We start from the raw sequence: 18,435 nt of genomic DNA, 5'->3' as shown, positions 1-18,435 counted from the left end.
GTGTGCCCAAAGTTTTACTGGCTGAAACGGAGAAGTTACTTTTAGCAGCTCAATTAAATTACACAATTAAGTCTCTAAACATAGGAAGAGTCTACTGGACAGCAGTATGGGATATGAGTTTGTAGTACGGTATCTCTTCCTCATTAACTCCTCATGCACCTACACTTCCACTGCAGCAAATCCCAAATAACTTAGTAGGAGTTAGTATGGGAAGTTGACGCAGTTAATATTTAGCTTCTCCTGCTGTAAATAGTTTGCATGCCCAGAACTTCACAGTGTTAACTTATTTTCAAACTTACGGAGGAAGACTCTACTGACAGGCAAATACATAACTGTGACCCTCACCATACAAACGGCAAGCTGAAGATGCTGTGGTCCCACATCAGCCAAACGCAGCCTGACTGCGGTCAGGCTCCCAAGCCCTCTCACCCTGCCCCAGCCCCAACCACTCCCTTTGCCTTGGCTGCAGGACTGCCACGGCTGGGGCTGTGCAGCTGAGCTATTTCAGCGTGTTCAGCTGGTGACAAACCAACTCCTCCCATCCTTCCCACTCCCACAAACAAATGAATTGTTCCCAGAAGCTAACGCACAGAAATCTAGCACCACAGCAAAAGGGGCTGCAGAGCCGCAGGGGGAGAAAGAGGCAGGCCCAGGTCAGCCAGGAGTCAGCTCTGCCTAGGCTGCTAGGAGAACCCGGTGTGGTTACATTAATCCCACCCACACCTCACAGGACTTCTTAGATCTACAGTAACTGCAAGAAACATTAATAAAATAATTTTCACAGATAATGCAACTTTTAAAGTCTATAATGGGTAATGAAGAAAACTCTTTTTTCTAATGCTACCTTAGATTAGCGCCCCCAAAGCGTGAATAAATACCTTGAAAAGAAAGGAAGAATTCCCATGGAAGTAAACTATAAAAATAAAGCAATACACATGCCCTGAATACTATCTTTTTTGAAGCATTGCCTCCCAAAAAGCACACTAGATAAAAATAGGTTTAGTGCTTTTCTTGGTTTTGGAATGAAACTGCGCCAAGAGAAAGACCCACAAAATATGGCAACTCAAGAATCTAAGTCTACTAAATCAACCTTCTCCCAAAGTACTGTTTAAAGTTAATTAATGAATTGCATTTAAAATAGCAGAATGATTGTTTATCTTCTATTAAATCAAAGGCTTCAATCTGCTGCGATCAGGCAAGGTGTGACTCAGGGCTTCAGGGTTCACTGTCACTGTCATGTCTTGACACTCATGTCTCAGTGTTGGTTTTGTTTGTTGTTTTTTTTTTTACACTGCCACCTTATAAAGGACTTCACTACATGCTATAGGCTGCCCAGAAATTATCAGAATGAATTCATCTTGTCAGAGGTTTATAAAAATAATCCAATTACATTAACTGGAGCAATTGAAAACTTAATGTTTAGGGTGCATAAAGAAGGTAAATAGAATTGAAGACTATGAAAGCAATGTCAGAAGCTCTAGTAAAAAAATTTGCTTTTCAACCAAATATAGCTCAAGACACAGCAAATTAGAGCTTTAAAGTATTTCTAGTGTACATGGATACTGCAGCATGATTCAGACATCCAGAAGTGAGGCTGATGGATAATTCCATTGTCAGTTCTGGTACAAGCCCCAAACCCCTCAGAGCAGGTAACTGGCAGCATTTAGAAGTGCTACACCTACAGTGGGGATCCTGCAAGAGAACAATGCAAAACAGGTTCTGGAGTATCACCCGGTCAGACAGGAGGAAGCTGATTGTTGCTATTTGCTGGTTTAGCTATGCAACATCCAGAATATGTTTATTTTTGAGAGTTAAAGAAAATTCAATTTGGCTACAAAATCGGGAAAAGCAAAGGCGTTTGCTTAAGAAAGGTGATTAAAAAAATAAAATGCACATGCAGCGTGCAAGAGAATTTTACGTGTGATCTGGAAGATGCAAATACTGAATAAGGAAATACCGCTTGGCATTATCCAATAGCATCATCTTCTCTTTTCCTAAAACGAGTAAGTTTTCTACGGTAAGCTAAATAATATAATGCAACAGCTTTATGTTGGGCCTTGCACTCCTGTGTAAAAACCTATCCCCTACACAGAAGTCAGCTGTAGAACCTGAAGTTTATCAACTTCACCAAGACCTTGGGCAGACAAACAACTCACCCCTGCCCAAAGAAGTTGAGAATCAAATTTTGAATGAGGCAATATGCTACAGAATTTGTACTCTAAATGGTAATACTGAAAACTAAACACACTGATTTTAACAAACAGATGTGAATTCTGACAGATTTTCTTATATTTATCAGTGCGAACTGTAATAATAACAAAACAAACACAGAAGGACCAAAGAGGGCATTATTATCTATATCATGAAAATACTTTAGCTGTTCCATAATTCTCAGCTTCGCTAGTTGTGGTCATTTTTCAACATTCTCTGCTAATCCAAAATCTAAACAAAAAGGAGTTCTGGGTTCTCAATGGCTTCCTGAATAATTTCTGCTTACAATTCAAAACAGATTTGTAATAGCCAGTTTTATAGTCAACCTCAAAACTAAAATTCAAGCTGTGTTTTGACCTGTGAATCACCCCGAGCAGCGATTCTTATAGGAAGTATTTGACCCTCATACTTCAGGAATATTCCTTTTGGAAACAAAGTACAATAAGAAGCACACATACCATTTAAAGGAGGGGAGACGGGTGAGCACAATCTTCAATAACCTCACAAAACTAGGTTGGCTTTTCTTTAATAACAAAAAGAGGCAATAAATCAGGATTTTTATTACTAAATTAATCCAGTACAAAACTGAACATCTATGAGAAACAAAGTTCTGAAAATTAGAAACGGACAGTTTAACTGAACTGCCTTTTCAAGAAAATGCTGAAGAAATGCAGATCAAGTAGAAAGAATAATACTTAATAGAAACCACACCCAACTCAAAAGTCCCAAGCAGAAATTAGATGGAGACTAGCTTTGCTTTAGGAGGAAATATCATATATGCCTGCACCTTTCTTAGGTCTCCCTAGGCACCAGGTTGTAGATATTCTTGGAGGCTTCAGTAGATTGACTCTTGGCTTGACCCAAGGTGGCCATTCTTGTGTTCTTAGGAAAAGTCAGAAACAAAAACCTAAGTTAAATGAAACTACAATATTTCTCACTGTCTTCCATTTAGTAAACTAAATTATAAAACTAAGTATAATAAGTCTTAATAATAAGACTAAATATAGTAAGACTAAGTTACCAGTTGTATTGTTGGGGCAGCAAATGCAGGTTGGAAGCGAGACTTAACGAAAGCAAGAAAAATCGTGTTCATGAGAAAACAGAAGAGAGATGACTTTCTGAGTTCCTGGATTTTTCTTCTGAATCTTGAAATGTAATCCACAACAAGATGACAAATAAGAGATAATTGAAAAGGCCTTGATTTTGACCACAGAAGAGAATACATATGAAGATTGCCAAGTATTTGCAATTCAAAAGAAAGATCATCAAGAAAATTATTTAGAAGGAAAAGTCCTAAGTACATCTAATTTAATGGGTTCAGTATATTGCTGCTACCTTCAGACCACAATGGTTAGCTAATGGACTGCTTACAAGTCCATCATGTGCTACCACAGCTGAAGATGAGCAAAATGCCCTGTGCACAAAGAACCATCTTGGAAACGCCAGGGCGTAGCATCACTTCTGGTCCTGGACAGGAACAAAATGGGCAGAGCCACAGTCTCATTTGGAACGCCGTACAGTGATATGAGATCTGGAAAGCCCATCACACAGACTTAGAAGATTCTGCTATATATCAAGGAAAATACCACCTTCGTTTCAGGGAAAAGTTCTGAATACAAAACATTTTAGTTCACATGGATGGAAACAAGGAAACAAAGGAACCTATAACAAAAAGGCCAATTCTTGCACTAAATCCAGCAGAACAAACTTAAGAAGCCAGGCTGCAAGAGGGCTGCAGCTGTTGGCACAGAATCTGCTTCCTAGGCCCACCAGTGGATGCTGATGGAGTTCTGTAAAGTACCTAGCTAAGGAAAAACCTATTTTCCAATAACAACTTCTACGTGGACAAAAAGAGAAGGAGAAACCAAGTTGACATCTTTCAGATGAACATGGGAAAAGAGATATCCCATCTTATTAAGTATAACATTCAGTGGATGAAATCAGAGATGTGCTATCTGTTTTGAATGAATAAAAACAATTTATCTAAAAAGTACCAAATAGCACTTTTCTACAATTCAAAAATGAATAAATAAATCACATTTCAAAATTAATATGACTAGGAAGTAAAAAAAAAATGGTGAAAGCCTCTGAAAACTAACAACCTCAAATTCTGTGAAAGAGAAGACGCCACTGTTAGTCTGGTATGAAAACCCCGGTTTTTCCTATGCAAAGGCCACATTGCTTACCAGGACCTCTTTTCATACCTATATTATAAAGAAACATTTTTCATCCAGTTACATTCTGAACATTGTGAATGTGGACATTTTACATACCAAGAACAGGAAATGAAGACTGAAAGAACAAAACCAGTACCGTAGAAGTTTTCTTGAATTTATACACATCCCCTTTCTTACTGCTGCATTCTACAGTGGAGACTGTCAGAGCATGGAGCTGAGCAAACCAAGTGGATCACTGCTGCTGGAAAGGGGATTTCCTTCTTCCAGGCTTGATGTTGCTGTCCCCATTCAGTGTACTTGCTCTGGCACTCATCTGACCACACAATGAAATAATTCAATTTGCTAACCCAAGGGATTAAAAAAAAAAAAAAAAGTCAAGCAAAACAAAAAGAAACTGCTGGATTAGTCGAGTGAATCAACTTTTTCCCACTCTCAGCCAAGTAGCAGAGCTGCCTGCTGCAGCATTACCAGAGGAAGCAGGTAAGCAGGGAGCTTGAGGACCATGAGGATGTTACAGGGGCCAGTCACCCTCCTCTAACACCCACCTACTCCCAGACTTACCCTTTATCAACCATCTAAGAGCCTGAATGATGCGCTTCAACATCACAGGCAATCCACTAAAACATCTCTGTGGGTTTTATTTGACCCTTTTAAGACAAACTGCTTTTGATGTAATACATGACACAAAAAAACACATATATTAAAGTGTTTTTTTTTTTTTTTTTTTTTTTCTGAAGGTCAATCAAAATTTCAATTAAAATGGTCTTATGACTTTAACTACAAGAGCACCTCTAAATTAGAAACAGCTTCCCAGCTTTGAGAGGATGGAGTGGGAGAAACTAAATTATAGAAGCAGACCAGGTATTTGTGATTTATTTCAATATTTTGCTGGGGCAATACAGCAGACACACACAAAGCTGTTTAAACAAGTAGCCTGTACTCTCTTCCCAGCCTCATTTGCATACATTATCTTATAATTTAAGCCACGTGATCACGTACTATTTTTCCCCAGGACATCTGCCTCATTCAGCGCACCGGATGGACTGATGCAGGGAAGCATGAGCATTGTGCAGGGAAGGAAGCTGCTGTCTGCAGACCACTCTACAGAGGATGCGTAAGGAACGAGACAATGCAAGAACAGATACAGCGATCGACGCTGGAACAGAACTGCAGGCGTTCAGCAAGAGCATCGCAAGCCTTGTAGCCAATGAAAGGCACCTCCCCGCTTCTCTTAGCCCCGACACAGGGAACGCTGGTAGAAAACCATGCATCTAGCATCAGCTCTCAGGCAGCAAATGAGCAGCTCCATCCCCCAGTAACAAAGAGCTCTTTTTTCCCTCAAATTTCAGTCTCCCGGCCACAACAGTACCAACTTTTACTACAGCAAGCAGCACGCTCTTCAAAGAGGGGACCACGTGCCATTGTAACCTCACAAATGTCAGAGGCAGAGAGGAGAATTTCTGCAATTTTGCTACCTGAAGAGACTCAATGCCTGACTCTCCTGCTCAAAATTTTCTAATGGAAAAGCAGAATTTCACTATTTTCTTGGCTTTCTGGCTGAAGTAGAAAAATAATCTGTTTTACCTCAATTTCATTCTACCTGCAAAGCCAAGAAAGGCAGCACTGACACTGACATGGTCTTTTTTTAGAAACTCAAGGAGGTACTATGGTAACTATGTACAGTAAACATTTTTTGCCTGCATTTGCAAGAACTGGAAATGGTACTTCAAAATCAATTTCTGCAGCCATTCATATTTTAGGTTGTGTTTCAGTCATTCAAGGAAGCTCCCTAGCTCTCACCTGCAAGTGAACACAGACTTTTTTAGTTCACTTCCATAACTCGCAGTTATTTTCTAGGCTCTGTGTTACCAAGAGAATTACTGAAAATTCTTCCTGCCAAGTCCCAGACAGGAAGCACGAGACAGGGAGAAGCCATTCTGATTTGCAAAACCAGGTCTGAATAAATATGGGAGGCAGTCACCTGCAGAATACTTGGAACAGATGTCCAAAAATAAATAAATATCACACTGCAATGATAAAGTAAGTTTAGTAACCACTTTTATGCCACAATATTTATTTAAAAAATAAAAAGATTTGTAGCTGACACATTACAAATAATACACAGTTTAGAAATCTGAGGGAAACAAACAAGCAAACAAAAAACGAACAAAACCCACACATCTTATGGTTTTGCACAGATAATTCTGTGTATCCTCAACTCTGCTCTTAGGATCACAGAATCATTAAGGTTGGAAAAGCCCTCCAAGATCACCTGGTCCGACCATCCCCCTACCACCGTCACCCACTAAACCACGTCCCCAAGCACCACGTCCAACCTCTCCTTGAACACCCCCAGGGACGGTGACTCCACCACCCCCCTCTTCTCTCCATCCAGCCGGTCTTTGTGACCTCTTTCAGGAAAACAAAAGCAAACAAACAAGCAAAAATAAAAACACAAACAAACCACACCATCAAAAATTGACACGAAACTGACAAAACGTTGGGAAAAAAACAAGAAGCGAGGGGAAGATCCGTAGGGGCCCACACGTATGGCGCTCCCCGTGGCTGCAGAACAGACGTGAGCGCTGAGGAGCTGCCGCACCAGCAGAGCGCGGTTCCCGCACAGGCTGCTGAGCATCTGGGCGCAGAGCAGCTCCCCGAGGACGTTTACCAGAGGAAATCGCCTCACGTTGAATCACGCCCGGGCCGCCCCGTCCCACCTCACGCGGGCACGGCGGGCGGAGGGCGCTGTCACGGCGCCTCGGGCAGCACACCGAGGGCGCGGAGACCCCCACCGCAGCGCCGGGAAGGCGCCTCGTCCCCCCCCGGCGCTGCCACCCTCCCTCCCTTGCACAAAGGAGCAGGCGGCCGGCTCCCCGGGCGCTGCCACCTCCCTCCGAGCCCACTCCCCATTTATCACCCGCACCCCCCCTTCCTCCTCCTCCTCCTCCTCCTCTTCCTCCTCCCGGGGCGCAGCCAAGCGCCCCCCGCCCGCGGCTCACCCTCAGCCCGCCGACACCGCCCCCCCGCCGTGTGCCGACCGCTCCGCGGCGCAGCGGGGGAAGGGGCGACGGCGGCGGGAGCGGCGCACAATGGGCGGCACGGCGAGACCCCGGCCCCGCTCCGCTCGAGCCGCCGCCTCCGCACTCACCCCTTCGCGGCGGCTCGGCCCGGCGCTGCTGCTGCTGCTGGTGCCGCCGGTGCTGCCGGTGCCGGGGGTGGGGGCGCTCTGCCGGCAGCCCCGCGGGGCGCTGGGCTCGGCGTCGCTGTGGAGCCGCGCCGCCGTTATTCCCCGCACATAGCGGTAACGGGCACGGCGGGCGCGGCACTGCGCACGCGCCGGCCGGGCTCACACAATGCGGGGGGGGGGGGAGGGAGGAGAAGGAGGAGGGGAGCGGTGCGCAGGCGCCGGGCGCCGAGCAGCGCGGGGAGGGAGCTGCGCATGTGCCGGCTGCAGACAATAGCGGGGCCGGGGCTCTGCTCAGTGCGCAGGCGCCGCGGGGAGGTAAACACGGCTTCCCGCGTCTCCGCCATGCGCTATGCCTGGCCGCTGCGGAGACGGGGACGTAGGCGGAAGACGCGTGCTTGTGCGCAGGCGCGAGCGCGGCCTCAAGCCCCAACAAAGGGGAGCCCATCCTCCTCTCGGGGACTACACCTCCCAGCAGAATTCGCGCGGCGCGTGGCATGCTGGGACTTGTAGTCCCTTCTCCTTGAAAGCCGCAGGGGAGTTCGCTGCGAGCTTGGCCCCGGGAGCCGGCGGCGTCCTGATGCGGGCGCCCGGCGCGGAGCCCGGCCTGGAGCCCGGCCTGGCGGCGGCTCTGGAGCGCTATCAGCGGCGCCTCCGAGGTGAGCGGGGGGCGGCGCGGCGGGGGCCGGAGCGGTTTCCCTGCGGGCGGCCGTTTCCCGGTTGGCACGGTTACACCCCCGCCTCCCTGTGTCCCCTCTTCCTGCCGCAGGGGTGCCTCACGCAGCCCGGCAGCGCCTCGCGCTTGGTCTCTCTCCGTTGGCACCTCCTTCGTAACGGCAGCAGACCGCGAACTGCCCCGCGCGGGGCACGCTCGGCACTTGGTCATCCTTCCATTCCCTGTGGTGAGGGTCGGAGGCCGTTAGGTAGCTCTGACGCGCAGGACTTGGACTTCCACGCAGGCTGGGGCTCTGACTGGGGCTGTTACTGACCAAGGAGGAGCGATAAATTAAGGTTTTAACACTAGTCGGGCACACGCAACTATACCGGATAAAACTTCTGATGGCAAAATGGTTTTGCCCCAAGACAAAGTATTACCATCACACACAGGAGAGAGCTTTGGTTTGAAAGGCCACGCTTTGGGATTGTTATTCTTGTTCATTTCTGCCGCACCAGTGCAGGCGCAAGCACAAGCTTAAGCAACGTGTTGGAAATGTGATGTGTTTCACAACACTTGCTGTATTTTTAGAGAGCTTGTGATGATCTTCTGCATAGAACACTACTTCAGGCTTGTTTGCTTGCTTTTGTGCAGCTCTGATGAGGGGCTGTGCTGTCACTGAAACACCTTAGGAACTGAAGCTGCTGTTCTGTCCAGTGCAGAGGCTGACCAGCTTCTTCACTTTAGGCGTTGAAGCTTAGTTAATGCTGGTCTCTGGAATCACTGCGAGTCCAAAGAATGGCAGTGGAGAAGGCGGGTTTCTTGTGCTCATCCTCCAGGAGATGGACTGGTGTGTGTATTTGAACTCTAGAGCATGCGGGCAGCGTGCTCTGCTCAGCATCCGTCCTGCTGGGGCATGGGGAAATGCAGGGATTCAGTGGTTACATCGAGTCGTCTGGGCTCCCTGCGGGGCGTGACGTTCTTGGCTTTCTTAGACCATGACAGCAGGGGAAGCCAAAAACCTTTGGAGTCCAAACCACTGCCCTCTGCCTGTGTTCTCATAGTTTCAGCATGCTTAATATTTCTTCATGTAAATGTTCTTTTGTGTATGTGGTTTGGTAAGTTTGGTTCATTCCTCAATTCAAATTTGCCACAAAAATAGTCTTTTGTAGCATTTTGCAACAGAACTCCAGTTTTTCTAATTTTATTTTAGTTTCTTTGCGCATTTAAAAAGTTCCCCTGAAATTTCTCTTTCCCTCAACTAGAAAATCTGTTGAGATGCTTGGGGACTGTTACATATGTGTGTGTATATATATGTGTGTATATAGTACCTTTGTAGTTGTGACAAGATCATAGTGTTTTCATATGTGGAGTTTGAAGAATGCCTGTGTACCAAGTTATCTGGATGCTGTAAGTGAATGCTTTAAACTCTCCTGTAACTAACTTCAAAGGGCCTTTCTCACAGATCATGCATCTTGGGCTGTTTAAGTGTAACAGTAGAGCTCACAATATCAAATGACTGGATGTATTCTGTTCATAAAACTTATTTTGATTTTCCCTATTTGTGACTGGATTGCCTTACTCTGGATCCATTATGGTTTGTAAATTATTTAAGAGCACAATCTTACAGTGGTTGTTTCCCTTTCTGTTCTGAGAAACAGGGACTTTACGTACAGTGCAGAGGTAGATCTGATCCCTTACGTCCAGGAGCACCTCACAGTGAGCAGATATCAACAAGGTGATATCACAAACAACCCTGTTGCTCACATTGTTCCTGCTAGCTTTATGGATTTACCATGGAACAAATAGATCTATTATTCCATGTGCTGCTGAACCTAATTCTTTACCGGTTTTACTCACAGTTACGCTATTTGGGATTTTTTTCAAACTTGTATCATTCATATCATCTGGATTCAGGAGTTTCAGATAGCCTTGGGCACTGTTAAGTGTTTTTGATATGCAGCATTCTTACACTGTTTGTAGTCCTTGACTTTATCTGGACCCAGGCTGACACATGGCAACAGGTTATAACCATCCATTCTGGAGACCAGAAGAATCATTTCACAGCCATACTCAGTATGATGGAAGAGTGGGCAAGTTTTCAGAGACTACCAATTACTCTTCAGTGCTGTGTCCTTTGTAAAGAAAAATTCCTCGGTACTGGTATGTAGGGAAGCCCAAGTGTTCAGTGAACTGACTCCTATAGCCAGAGGGCAGAAAGCCAGACCAAAAGTGTGACTAAGAAATAATTGGTCTTCAAGCCCAACAGAGAGGTTTCTGATGGAAATAATAAAGGCTTTATAGCAGGGCTTTTCCTGATTAGTCTAGACTTTGTATAACTGCAGTCTTTCACATTGTGTGTAATGCAGAGTTAGGAGGGTGGTATTTGTACAGCTTGGGTTATTAGGTTACTATGTAAACCTTCACACAATTGAAACCATTTCAAATGAACTTCAAAGTCTTTAGGAGATAATAGCATTTCTATTTAAAAGTTATCCCCAAGGGAAGAGAGGTATTTTCTAATGGAGAGTAAGAGCTGTGCTACTGTAGTCGCGTTAACCACCAGAAATGGGCAGTTGTGGCGTGAACATCCAGCAAGCCTCCTTCTACATCGGTGTGAGGAGCAGAGTGCAACGGCAGGTGACCTTTCAGCTCAGCTTTTTATTTTTTGCTCAACAGCAGTCAATACATGGAAGACATGATTTTAGAGTGTACCTCTTTATTTCTAGCATTCTCCTGACTCTTTGGGCAGAGAATTGTTCACTTTTTTTAATATGAATTTTCTGCCCCATAAATAAGCAACCCTTTGAAGTGAACAACACTGTCTTGCTTTTGGGCCAGAGTCAGTTTAAGAGAAAGGGGAGGCCATCCTTTTTAACTGCAGTGCCTGATAGAGGCATCTTGTAAATCTTTACTGTAAGGAAATGTGGAAACAATGCTCTCTGTTCCACTGCATTGCCAAGTGCAGTATCCTTTTATGTAGTTTCAGGGGATGAAGCTGTAAGAGGAACAGAGGAAATACAAGACTTTTACAAAGAAAAATTTTATTGTGCATCTGCCTTATGTGGCTCTTTTTCAGTAAATAAAGTAGGAGAGACCTGCAGTCCTAGGAAAAATGAGCATGTGGCCAAGTTAGCAGCTTTCCAAGTGAGCTAGGACTCTGAAGCAGCTAAGAATTAAATTTAAAATGGTAATCTGTAATTTTTATTTATTTATTTTTTTAATATTAGCCTTTTTATTTGGCAATTGTTTCTAGGTATTCTTGCTGAGCAGAACGTGTAACATGCATTTAAGATTGGGGAATCCATCAGAAAGGATTGGGAAGTGCTTGGTGTTTCTTATAGGTGAGGGTCTCTAGACCATAGGCACGTGCTTTATACTCTGCAGCAAAGACTGCTTTAGGGACCAGTAGGGATGAATGCTGCAGCTCTAGAGAGCAGCTTCCTTTTAAAGATGATAACTGGCTAAAGGAGGTGTTGAAAATAGCCGATTTCTCATGTAACAATGCAAAGCAACTATGAAGGCTGAGAAGCCAAACCAGACAGATCTGTAACTCGTTATTCTGAGACATCAGCGTGTTAAACACATCTTAGGACCTTCTGAGGCCTGTCTTAATGAGCAGCCTGGTATCGTTTGTTGTTGAATGTTTACAAGTAAAATCTTGGATGTACAATTAGTAGTTGTTAGGATAGTTTCAGCCTCAAACTGCCATGTAGTACATTAGTGGCATGGTAGATCATGTGCCTGTGCTTGGCCATGGCAGTGGTATGAAGAATAGCTCCGTATCAGAATGGTGAGTAAGGTAAATTACAAGCCCACACAAAGTACAATAAAAACTTGAAAGCAATATCTCAGCTTGCTTCTTGGTTTCTGAGCAGACATTTCACGTGAAATTTCATTTCAATGAACAAATTTCATTTAAATCAACAATCTTTCACTTGCACTACTTCTCAAATGGGATGAAAGAATCAATTCAAGCCAGTGTACTTGAATGCTTACTTTAAAATAATACAGTGACTGCAAATTACTGTTATTGAAGGACAGTTTTTTTTATCACCCTGTGAAAATCTCTCCAGTAAATATTTTTAATATAAATATCTGATTTTCTGCCTCATTGAAAAACAAAACAAAATAACCTTGAAAACCCGCCTACCTCAAATTTCCAGTAATGAATAGGTATTCAGGAATTAAATTTTTCCATGTAAGCCAAATGTTTTTCTTTAGTACTTTTAAGCAGTTATTTGACTGAAATAGTATCCCAGAAGTATATTGCAGAATCGAAGAATTGTTGGGGTTGGAAGGGACCTCCAGAAGTCATTGGGTCCAACCGCCCTGCCAAAGCAGGTTCCCTAGAGCAGGTTGCCCAGGTAGGTGTCCAGATAGGCCTTGAATATCTCCAGAGGAGACTATATGGTGTACTATTTTTAGATTTCTAAGTGTCAATAGAAACAAAATCAATGTTAATGTACTTTGGACAGGAAAACTTCCTTTAAATATCTTTGTGTTTTCACCAACTGGTCTAATTTCCTATCTTGTTGGTTAATGTTTCACATAAATTCTCTTTATATTATTTTAACCCTGAAGAATCACTGTAATTCTGTCTCCTACTTTCTAGGGCTGTTTTCTGATTGGGAACTGTGGAACATTAACAAGTGACCAGTTTGTTGAATTTATAGCCAGTAACTTCCAGTTGTCTTTCTGTAAACATTATTAGAACTAGACCTTTGCCTGTAGATGATAGAGGTAAAGCAACTTTTTTATGGAGTTGTAGATTTTTCTCCAATTTATGTTGCTCAACGCTTCTATCAGTTGGAGTTATTTTCTGTGTCTTACAGGCAGTTCTGTTATTTTGGATGGTTGGTTCCTTAGCTAAGCTCTCCATTAGCTATCAAGAGTATTTTCTACAGCATTTCTGAGTTCATGAATGAGGTAGCTTTGGTGCTTTCGTTTAAAGGAGTGTTCTTCATGGACAGTCTTTGCCAATGTTTAAAAAAACATCTTTTGTTTAGGCAATGCAGACACAGTTCAATGCCTTCTGTGTGTTTTTTTTTTTTTTGTTTTGTTTTTTTCTCTGCTTTCCTCTTAGTAGCAAATTGTTCTCACAATCTTTTTTTTTTTTTTCCCCCCCAAAGCTGATTACTTGGAAATACAATAGCCTCTTTCCTGTTGTATTTTGCTCCAGTATTTTGACTCTAGCCTTTATCTTTTTTTTTCTTCTTTTTTGGATAAGTTGAATAGATTTGTAGTGTCTTTAATTTTTTTTACTATTTTTTTAAGTTGTTCTGCAGCAGTAGTGACGTTCCCATTCAAAAACAAACAAAAAACCCTTCTACCCATTATATTCACATAAAGATTCTTCTCTGGAAAAATGATACCTGTAATACATCTTCAGGATGTAATACTTTAGATTTTGTAGTTAAAATGAGCAGAGAAAATAACGAGATATCAATGTATCTTTCATGCAAGTACTATTACTCAGCATGTAGGATATACAGCACATGCTGTTTGAACATTAATTACTGTTTCAGTCAGGGCCCTATTGGTTTTGTCTAAAACACTATGCTTAACTGAGCTTGATCTAGTCCAAGGTTGCACTGATGTTTAGGTGAAGGGGTTGGAGTTTCTTTGTACCTAGAGCAGTGTGGTCTTGAACCAGTTTCCCTGGTTGCTTCTGTCACTGAGATAATTAGTAGTGGTTTTCTTTCTCTTAGAAGTTTGTTTTAGCTGTGGCATTAGGTAAGTTATTTGCTTGTCCCTTATCTTAAGTACTGGCTGTGATTTATATGTAATAGTTGGCAACTTCTTACAGAGCAGTTGGATTGAACCCGATACGTCAAAGAAAAGAGTTGCTAGCTTGCAATTTTTCACAGGGATCTGGGGTCCATTAAATACTGAAAAACAAAGAGCTTTACCAGGAAATAAAACCTAGAGGTTCTTCTCTGAGTATTGCAGAAAGCTGTACTATACTAGGCTACTTTCCTGTCTTTTCTAGTTAGTGTATACGTGGCTTAAAGGGAAGAGAAATTACCCATCTCCATTTATACATAGGCGGTTGAAAGAAAGAATGTAGTTAGTGAATGAACTGGTTGAGGTCCTACAGTGTGAACCAGAAGTGTCACTGTCTAAAACCAATCCCATATTCTCTGATTCCCAATCGAGTTGTTACCTCTTCAACTGCAAATCTGTCCAGTTTCTTTTCTGGCATATCAGAAATGTTCAGCTACAGTGGAGTGATACAGCATTTATGGTTAGAAAGTTTACTATTTTTAAGAAATCAGCTGAAAGCTGAAAAGGGAAAATAAATATAAGAAAAATATATTGAAAATTAGAAAAGAATGTTGCTGTATCACCCCTAAGTCAGTCAGTTGTTGGAAAGGTTCTTCATAAAGTATCTTGCTTTATCTGGAAATAGTTTTTTGCTTTTGTTTTTCTGGAATGATGTATTATTCTTTTACAGTTGGTCTGAAGTCATTTATCTTTATTTAATCACTGTTTCCTGTTGCTGAGTTTTTATTTCAGTTACTCACATATTTTTCAGTTGTAGTAGTCATTGCTTTGTCATGTGAGGTGTCACTATTAGAATTCACAAATGCTGTCTTTAGAGCCTAATCCTGCACATTATATGAAATGTAGCATGAGCTATATTTCATTCGTTGAAAAGTAATGGAGCCAAATATGCTAGGAAGTGTTTTAGGGTCAAATTAGTAGTAGAAGCTTTCTTTCTGCTGGCAGTTTCTAATAGCAGGTACTTGTGCTGCTGCAGAGGCATAATGCATTGACAGGCTAACATGCTGTTTATGGCTTGTTCTTTAAAAATGTGGTAAATGTTTCTCCCGCAAGTTGTTGACATATCATAGTTTTGGTGTTTTCATTAGACAATCACTTCCAGCATCTGGCCTCGGATGAAGGAGTCAAGCTAGACAAATGCTAAATGCATGTAGTCCTTGCATTTTTTTTTTTTTGCAAACAAATTGTCAATCAGTAAATACTTTTTTTTTTTTTTAAATGCAGAACGCGCTAATGAAAGTATCCATCAACTGAAATATGCCTTGGAGGAAAGACAGTTTGCAGAGTGTAAGGATGAAGTTGGGTTTGATGAGTCCTCCGTGGACAAGGGCAATGATGATGTGGACCATGGCAATGATGACAGTGAGAATTCAGCCTGGCAGGATCTACAGCACAGTCACGCAGGTAAGATTACTCAGAAGGCAAATAGCTTAAAAAATGTTAGAAGTAATATTAAATTAGTCCCCCCACAAAAATCAGTGTTCTTGCTTACAATAAACGTGTTTTTATCTCTTCCTAGCTAATCAACTTAAAATTTTGCTGCAACATCAAGAAAGAATGGAAAGTGACGTCTCCCCATCAAGGAGGAAGATGCTGTTCTGTGTATGTTTCTTCTTGTTTCTTTGTTATTTGAATGAACAGCATGCATGCTGTGATCAATAATTTCCTAGTATCCAGGATGAATAAGAGGCCATGAATCACTCTTATATTCCAAAATGTAAATTTTTTCTAGGATGTGGTCAGAATTTGTTTTGTTTATGACCACAGCACAAGAAAAAGAAATCCCTGATACAGGATTTAGACTTTTTTTTTTTTTTTGTAGACCATGATACATAGGTGACAGTTCGCATTACTTTCAGCTTTCTCATCATCTTCTCTCCACTAAAATTCATCCTTTTTGTTTTTGAAACAGTTGGGATTGACTGCATGGTCAGATTTCTGTAAAAGCAGTCTCTATTTTCCTTTATGACTCTACTCAGAGGGCTCAGAAAAGCTTTCTCATTCTATAACCATGGTTTTTCTTCAGAGGATTAGAGATGTCCATGTAACAAAGGATTTGTAGCTCTGCACCAAATTGCAGTGGTCTCTGCCAAAGTCAGTAAACTAAATGGAAGTGGTGCCCTTATCTAGGCTTCTCAAATGTATCCTTCCTGCAACAGAACTGCACCCAAATACATGCAGTGTACAGGTCAGTTACTGGTATATAGCGGTTTTTCAGTAACTAGCAGGAAAAAAAAAACAACAACATTGTTTCACTTTAATCTTACAATGGCTTCTATTGCATGAGTAGGTTTGTACTAAACCCTGCAAGCAACTCTTCCCTGTCAAAGTTGAGTTAGCAGTAGGAAAATGGGAAAGCAATTTTCCTCTTCTAGTGCTTTGAGCGTGTATAATAATCCTGATACTGATAAATTTTATTGAAAGTTCATCTTCTCATAGAGTTCCAAAATCCACGAGTTCAGTCTGATTGTCCTGACAGGCACTTGTGCCTCATAGTAGTGCAGGATAGAATTAGAGTTTTGTATCTCAAGGGAATGGTGCATCATTGTTTGATTTTTTTTTTAATTATTTTTTTTTATTTTTTTATTTTTTTTTAGGTTACATGAATCAGTATCAATTTGTGGTTAACCCATGGGGGGGGATGGGGAAAGTCTGTGTTTTTTTTTTTTTTTTTTTTAAAAAAAAAAAGCATCTTTTAATTCATCTTTGTCCAAGTTTTCTACTTAAGGAAATTTTAGCCAAGTGGAAAAATTGAGAAAACAAGATCTTTTTCCAAAGAAACAAGTGTGATCGTGGTGTATTTCAGGGGGTGTATCCAGGAGTTGGACTCTGTGACCCTTGCGGGTCCCTTCCAACTTGGGATATCCTATGATTCTATTAAAGGATGGAGGAGTTAACAGAAAATATGGTATTTATTGCATGGTTAGAGCACTGGAGACTTTGAAAGGAAGAAATGTGCAAGTGGTTTGAGGACAGAGTGTAAAGCTCAAAAAATGCACAACTACAGAAGTGTGCATGCATATGCTCACACATCCTTGTCTGATAAAAGCTTGTCTGTTGGCTTGCTGGATACTGCAGAAATGCATCATGTGTAAATAAAAAACAATTCCCTAAAGGTCAAGGAAAACCAACACGTTTTATGAGTAATCTTAACCTTTGAATTGTGCTGAAATACCTGATGACTACCAAGCAGTAGATGACTACATGACTCTATAGGTAAATCAAATATTTCACAGCAAGCATACTGTTTGCTAAACTTCACAACGTTTTGTACATAAAAGTAACATTTGTCTTAAACAGCAGACAAAATAAAGGAATTTTGTTAAAATTGCAGGAGACATCAAATAAGTGCTTTTTTTAGACCACACCCAGATGATCAGGCAGAGATTTTCCTTTTGCACTCCCCAGCCCAAGTTCCTGATGCTGTCCTTGTCGCTTGAGTTTTTGCAACTGCTTCCTGTTGTCTCTTGCCAGTTTACAGGGCAGCAGATTCAAGAGTGCCAGCATGGAGTGTCCATTTCCTGGGGTTTGGAAGTTTGAAATCTAAGGCATTCTGTAAAAGTACAGGGTGGTCCAACTTATTTGGGATATTGGCAAAACTATTTGTCACTGTGTAGCACACTAGCTTCTGAAGCTGCCAAGCATCTATATTTTATAAACCCTTGTGTTCATATGGTAAACTTTTCAGTGTCGAGAATGCAAATGTGAACAGCATTTCTGAGACTCGGCCACAAATGTTTGGTAATTCATACTGATTTTTATAGTTGGCCTACTTTAAACATATGTCCCCCCTGACCTCTGTTCTTCTGTTCTAGAACATGTATTATTTTGGGGTTGTGATCAGAATACTTATTAAAATTCCCAAATTAAGTGATAACAATTGTGTAGTTAAAGAAACAAATCACAAATTATCTAACATGCATTCATCCCATCAAATGGCAGGTAGAGGCTTATAGAGGCTTATAAATAAATATCACTGTGACAGGACTGTGTTAACTAGTCCCCCATTATTTCCCAGTCAGGAGAAGATATGTATTCTTTTCATTTTAGTGAAACTGTTCTTTAGCACTTTTGCATACCTTACACAAATATTTCTCAGGTTAAACATGAGTACTGTTCTTCAGTGAAAAATAGTTTGAGTAGAAAAGGAATTTTTCCCACTTCCAAGCAATGCTGTTGTGTAAACTTTTCAGTGAGGCAATATGAATTCTCAACTGCAGTGTCTTAAACTTTCAGAGAAGAGTTGGGAGGTCAATGGGAGCTGGAGGAGCAGAGCAATGGATTCCAAATATACTTGGAACTGTAATACGTTCTATTTAGTATACATGTATATTAAATATGTATGTCTATGTATACATACATACACAGACATTCTCTCTCCTCTCCTTTCAAAACAGATGTGATTTTTTTTTTAACTA

General features: G+C 41.8%; 2 protein-coding genes across 12 annotated transcripts in view; one reads left to right on the top strand and one right to left on the bottom strand.

Moving 5' to 3' along the window:
* CEP170 (centrosomal protein 170) overlaps window positions 1–7,707 on the bottom strand; it is a 100,919-nt gene extending 93,212 nt beyond the window's left edge. For 4 of the 8 annotated variants that reach the window (XM_035320792.1, XM_035320793.1, XM_035320797.1 and 1 more), the window contains exon 1: window positions 7,540–7,707. The gene's annotated coding sequence lies outside the window, so the exon portion shown is untranslated. The remainder of the gene's footprint in view (window positions 1–7,539) is intronic. The other 4 variants (XM_035320795.1, XM_035320796.1, XM_035320800.1 and 1 more) reach the window with 1 other exon arrangement.
* A 162-nt stretch (window positions 7,708–7,869) lies between these two features.
* Window positions 7,870–18,435, top strand: part of SDCCAG8 (SHH signaling and ciliogenesis regulator SDCCAG8) — a 107,398-nt gene continuing 96,832 nt past the window's right edge. For 2 of the 4 annotated variants that reach the window (XM_035320802.1, XM_035320801.1), the window contains exons 1-3: window positions 7,871–8,234; window positions 15,242–15,421; window positions 15,537–15,619. In XM_035320802.1, coding sequence (XP_035176693.1) covers window positions 7,928–8,234; window positions 15,242–15,421; window positions 15,537–15,619 — 570 coding nt within the window. In that variant the 5' untranslated portion in view covers window positions 7,871–7,927. Of the gene's footprint in view, window positions 8,235–15,241; window positions 15,422–15,536; window positions 15,620–18,435 lie in introns of all 4 variants that reach the window. The other 2 variants (XM_035320806.1, XM_035320803.1) reach the window with 2 other exon arrangements.

This window comes from Oxyura jamaicensis, chromosome 3, assembly GCF_011077185.1.
Source record: "Oxyura jamaicensis isolate SHBP4307 breed ruddy duck chromosome 3, BPBGC_Ojam_1.0, whole genome shotgun sequence".
In the NCBI taxonomy this organism is placed as follows: Eukaryota; Metazoa; Chordata; class Aves; order Anseriformes; family Anatidae; genus Oxyura; species Oxyura jamaicensis.
This window is presented reverse-complemented; position numbering and strand designations above follow the sequence as displayed.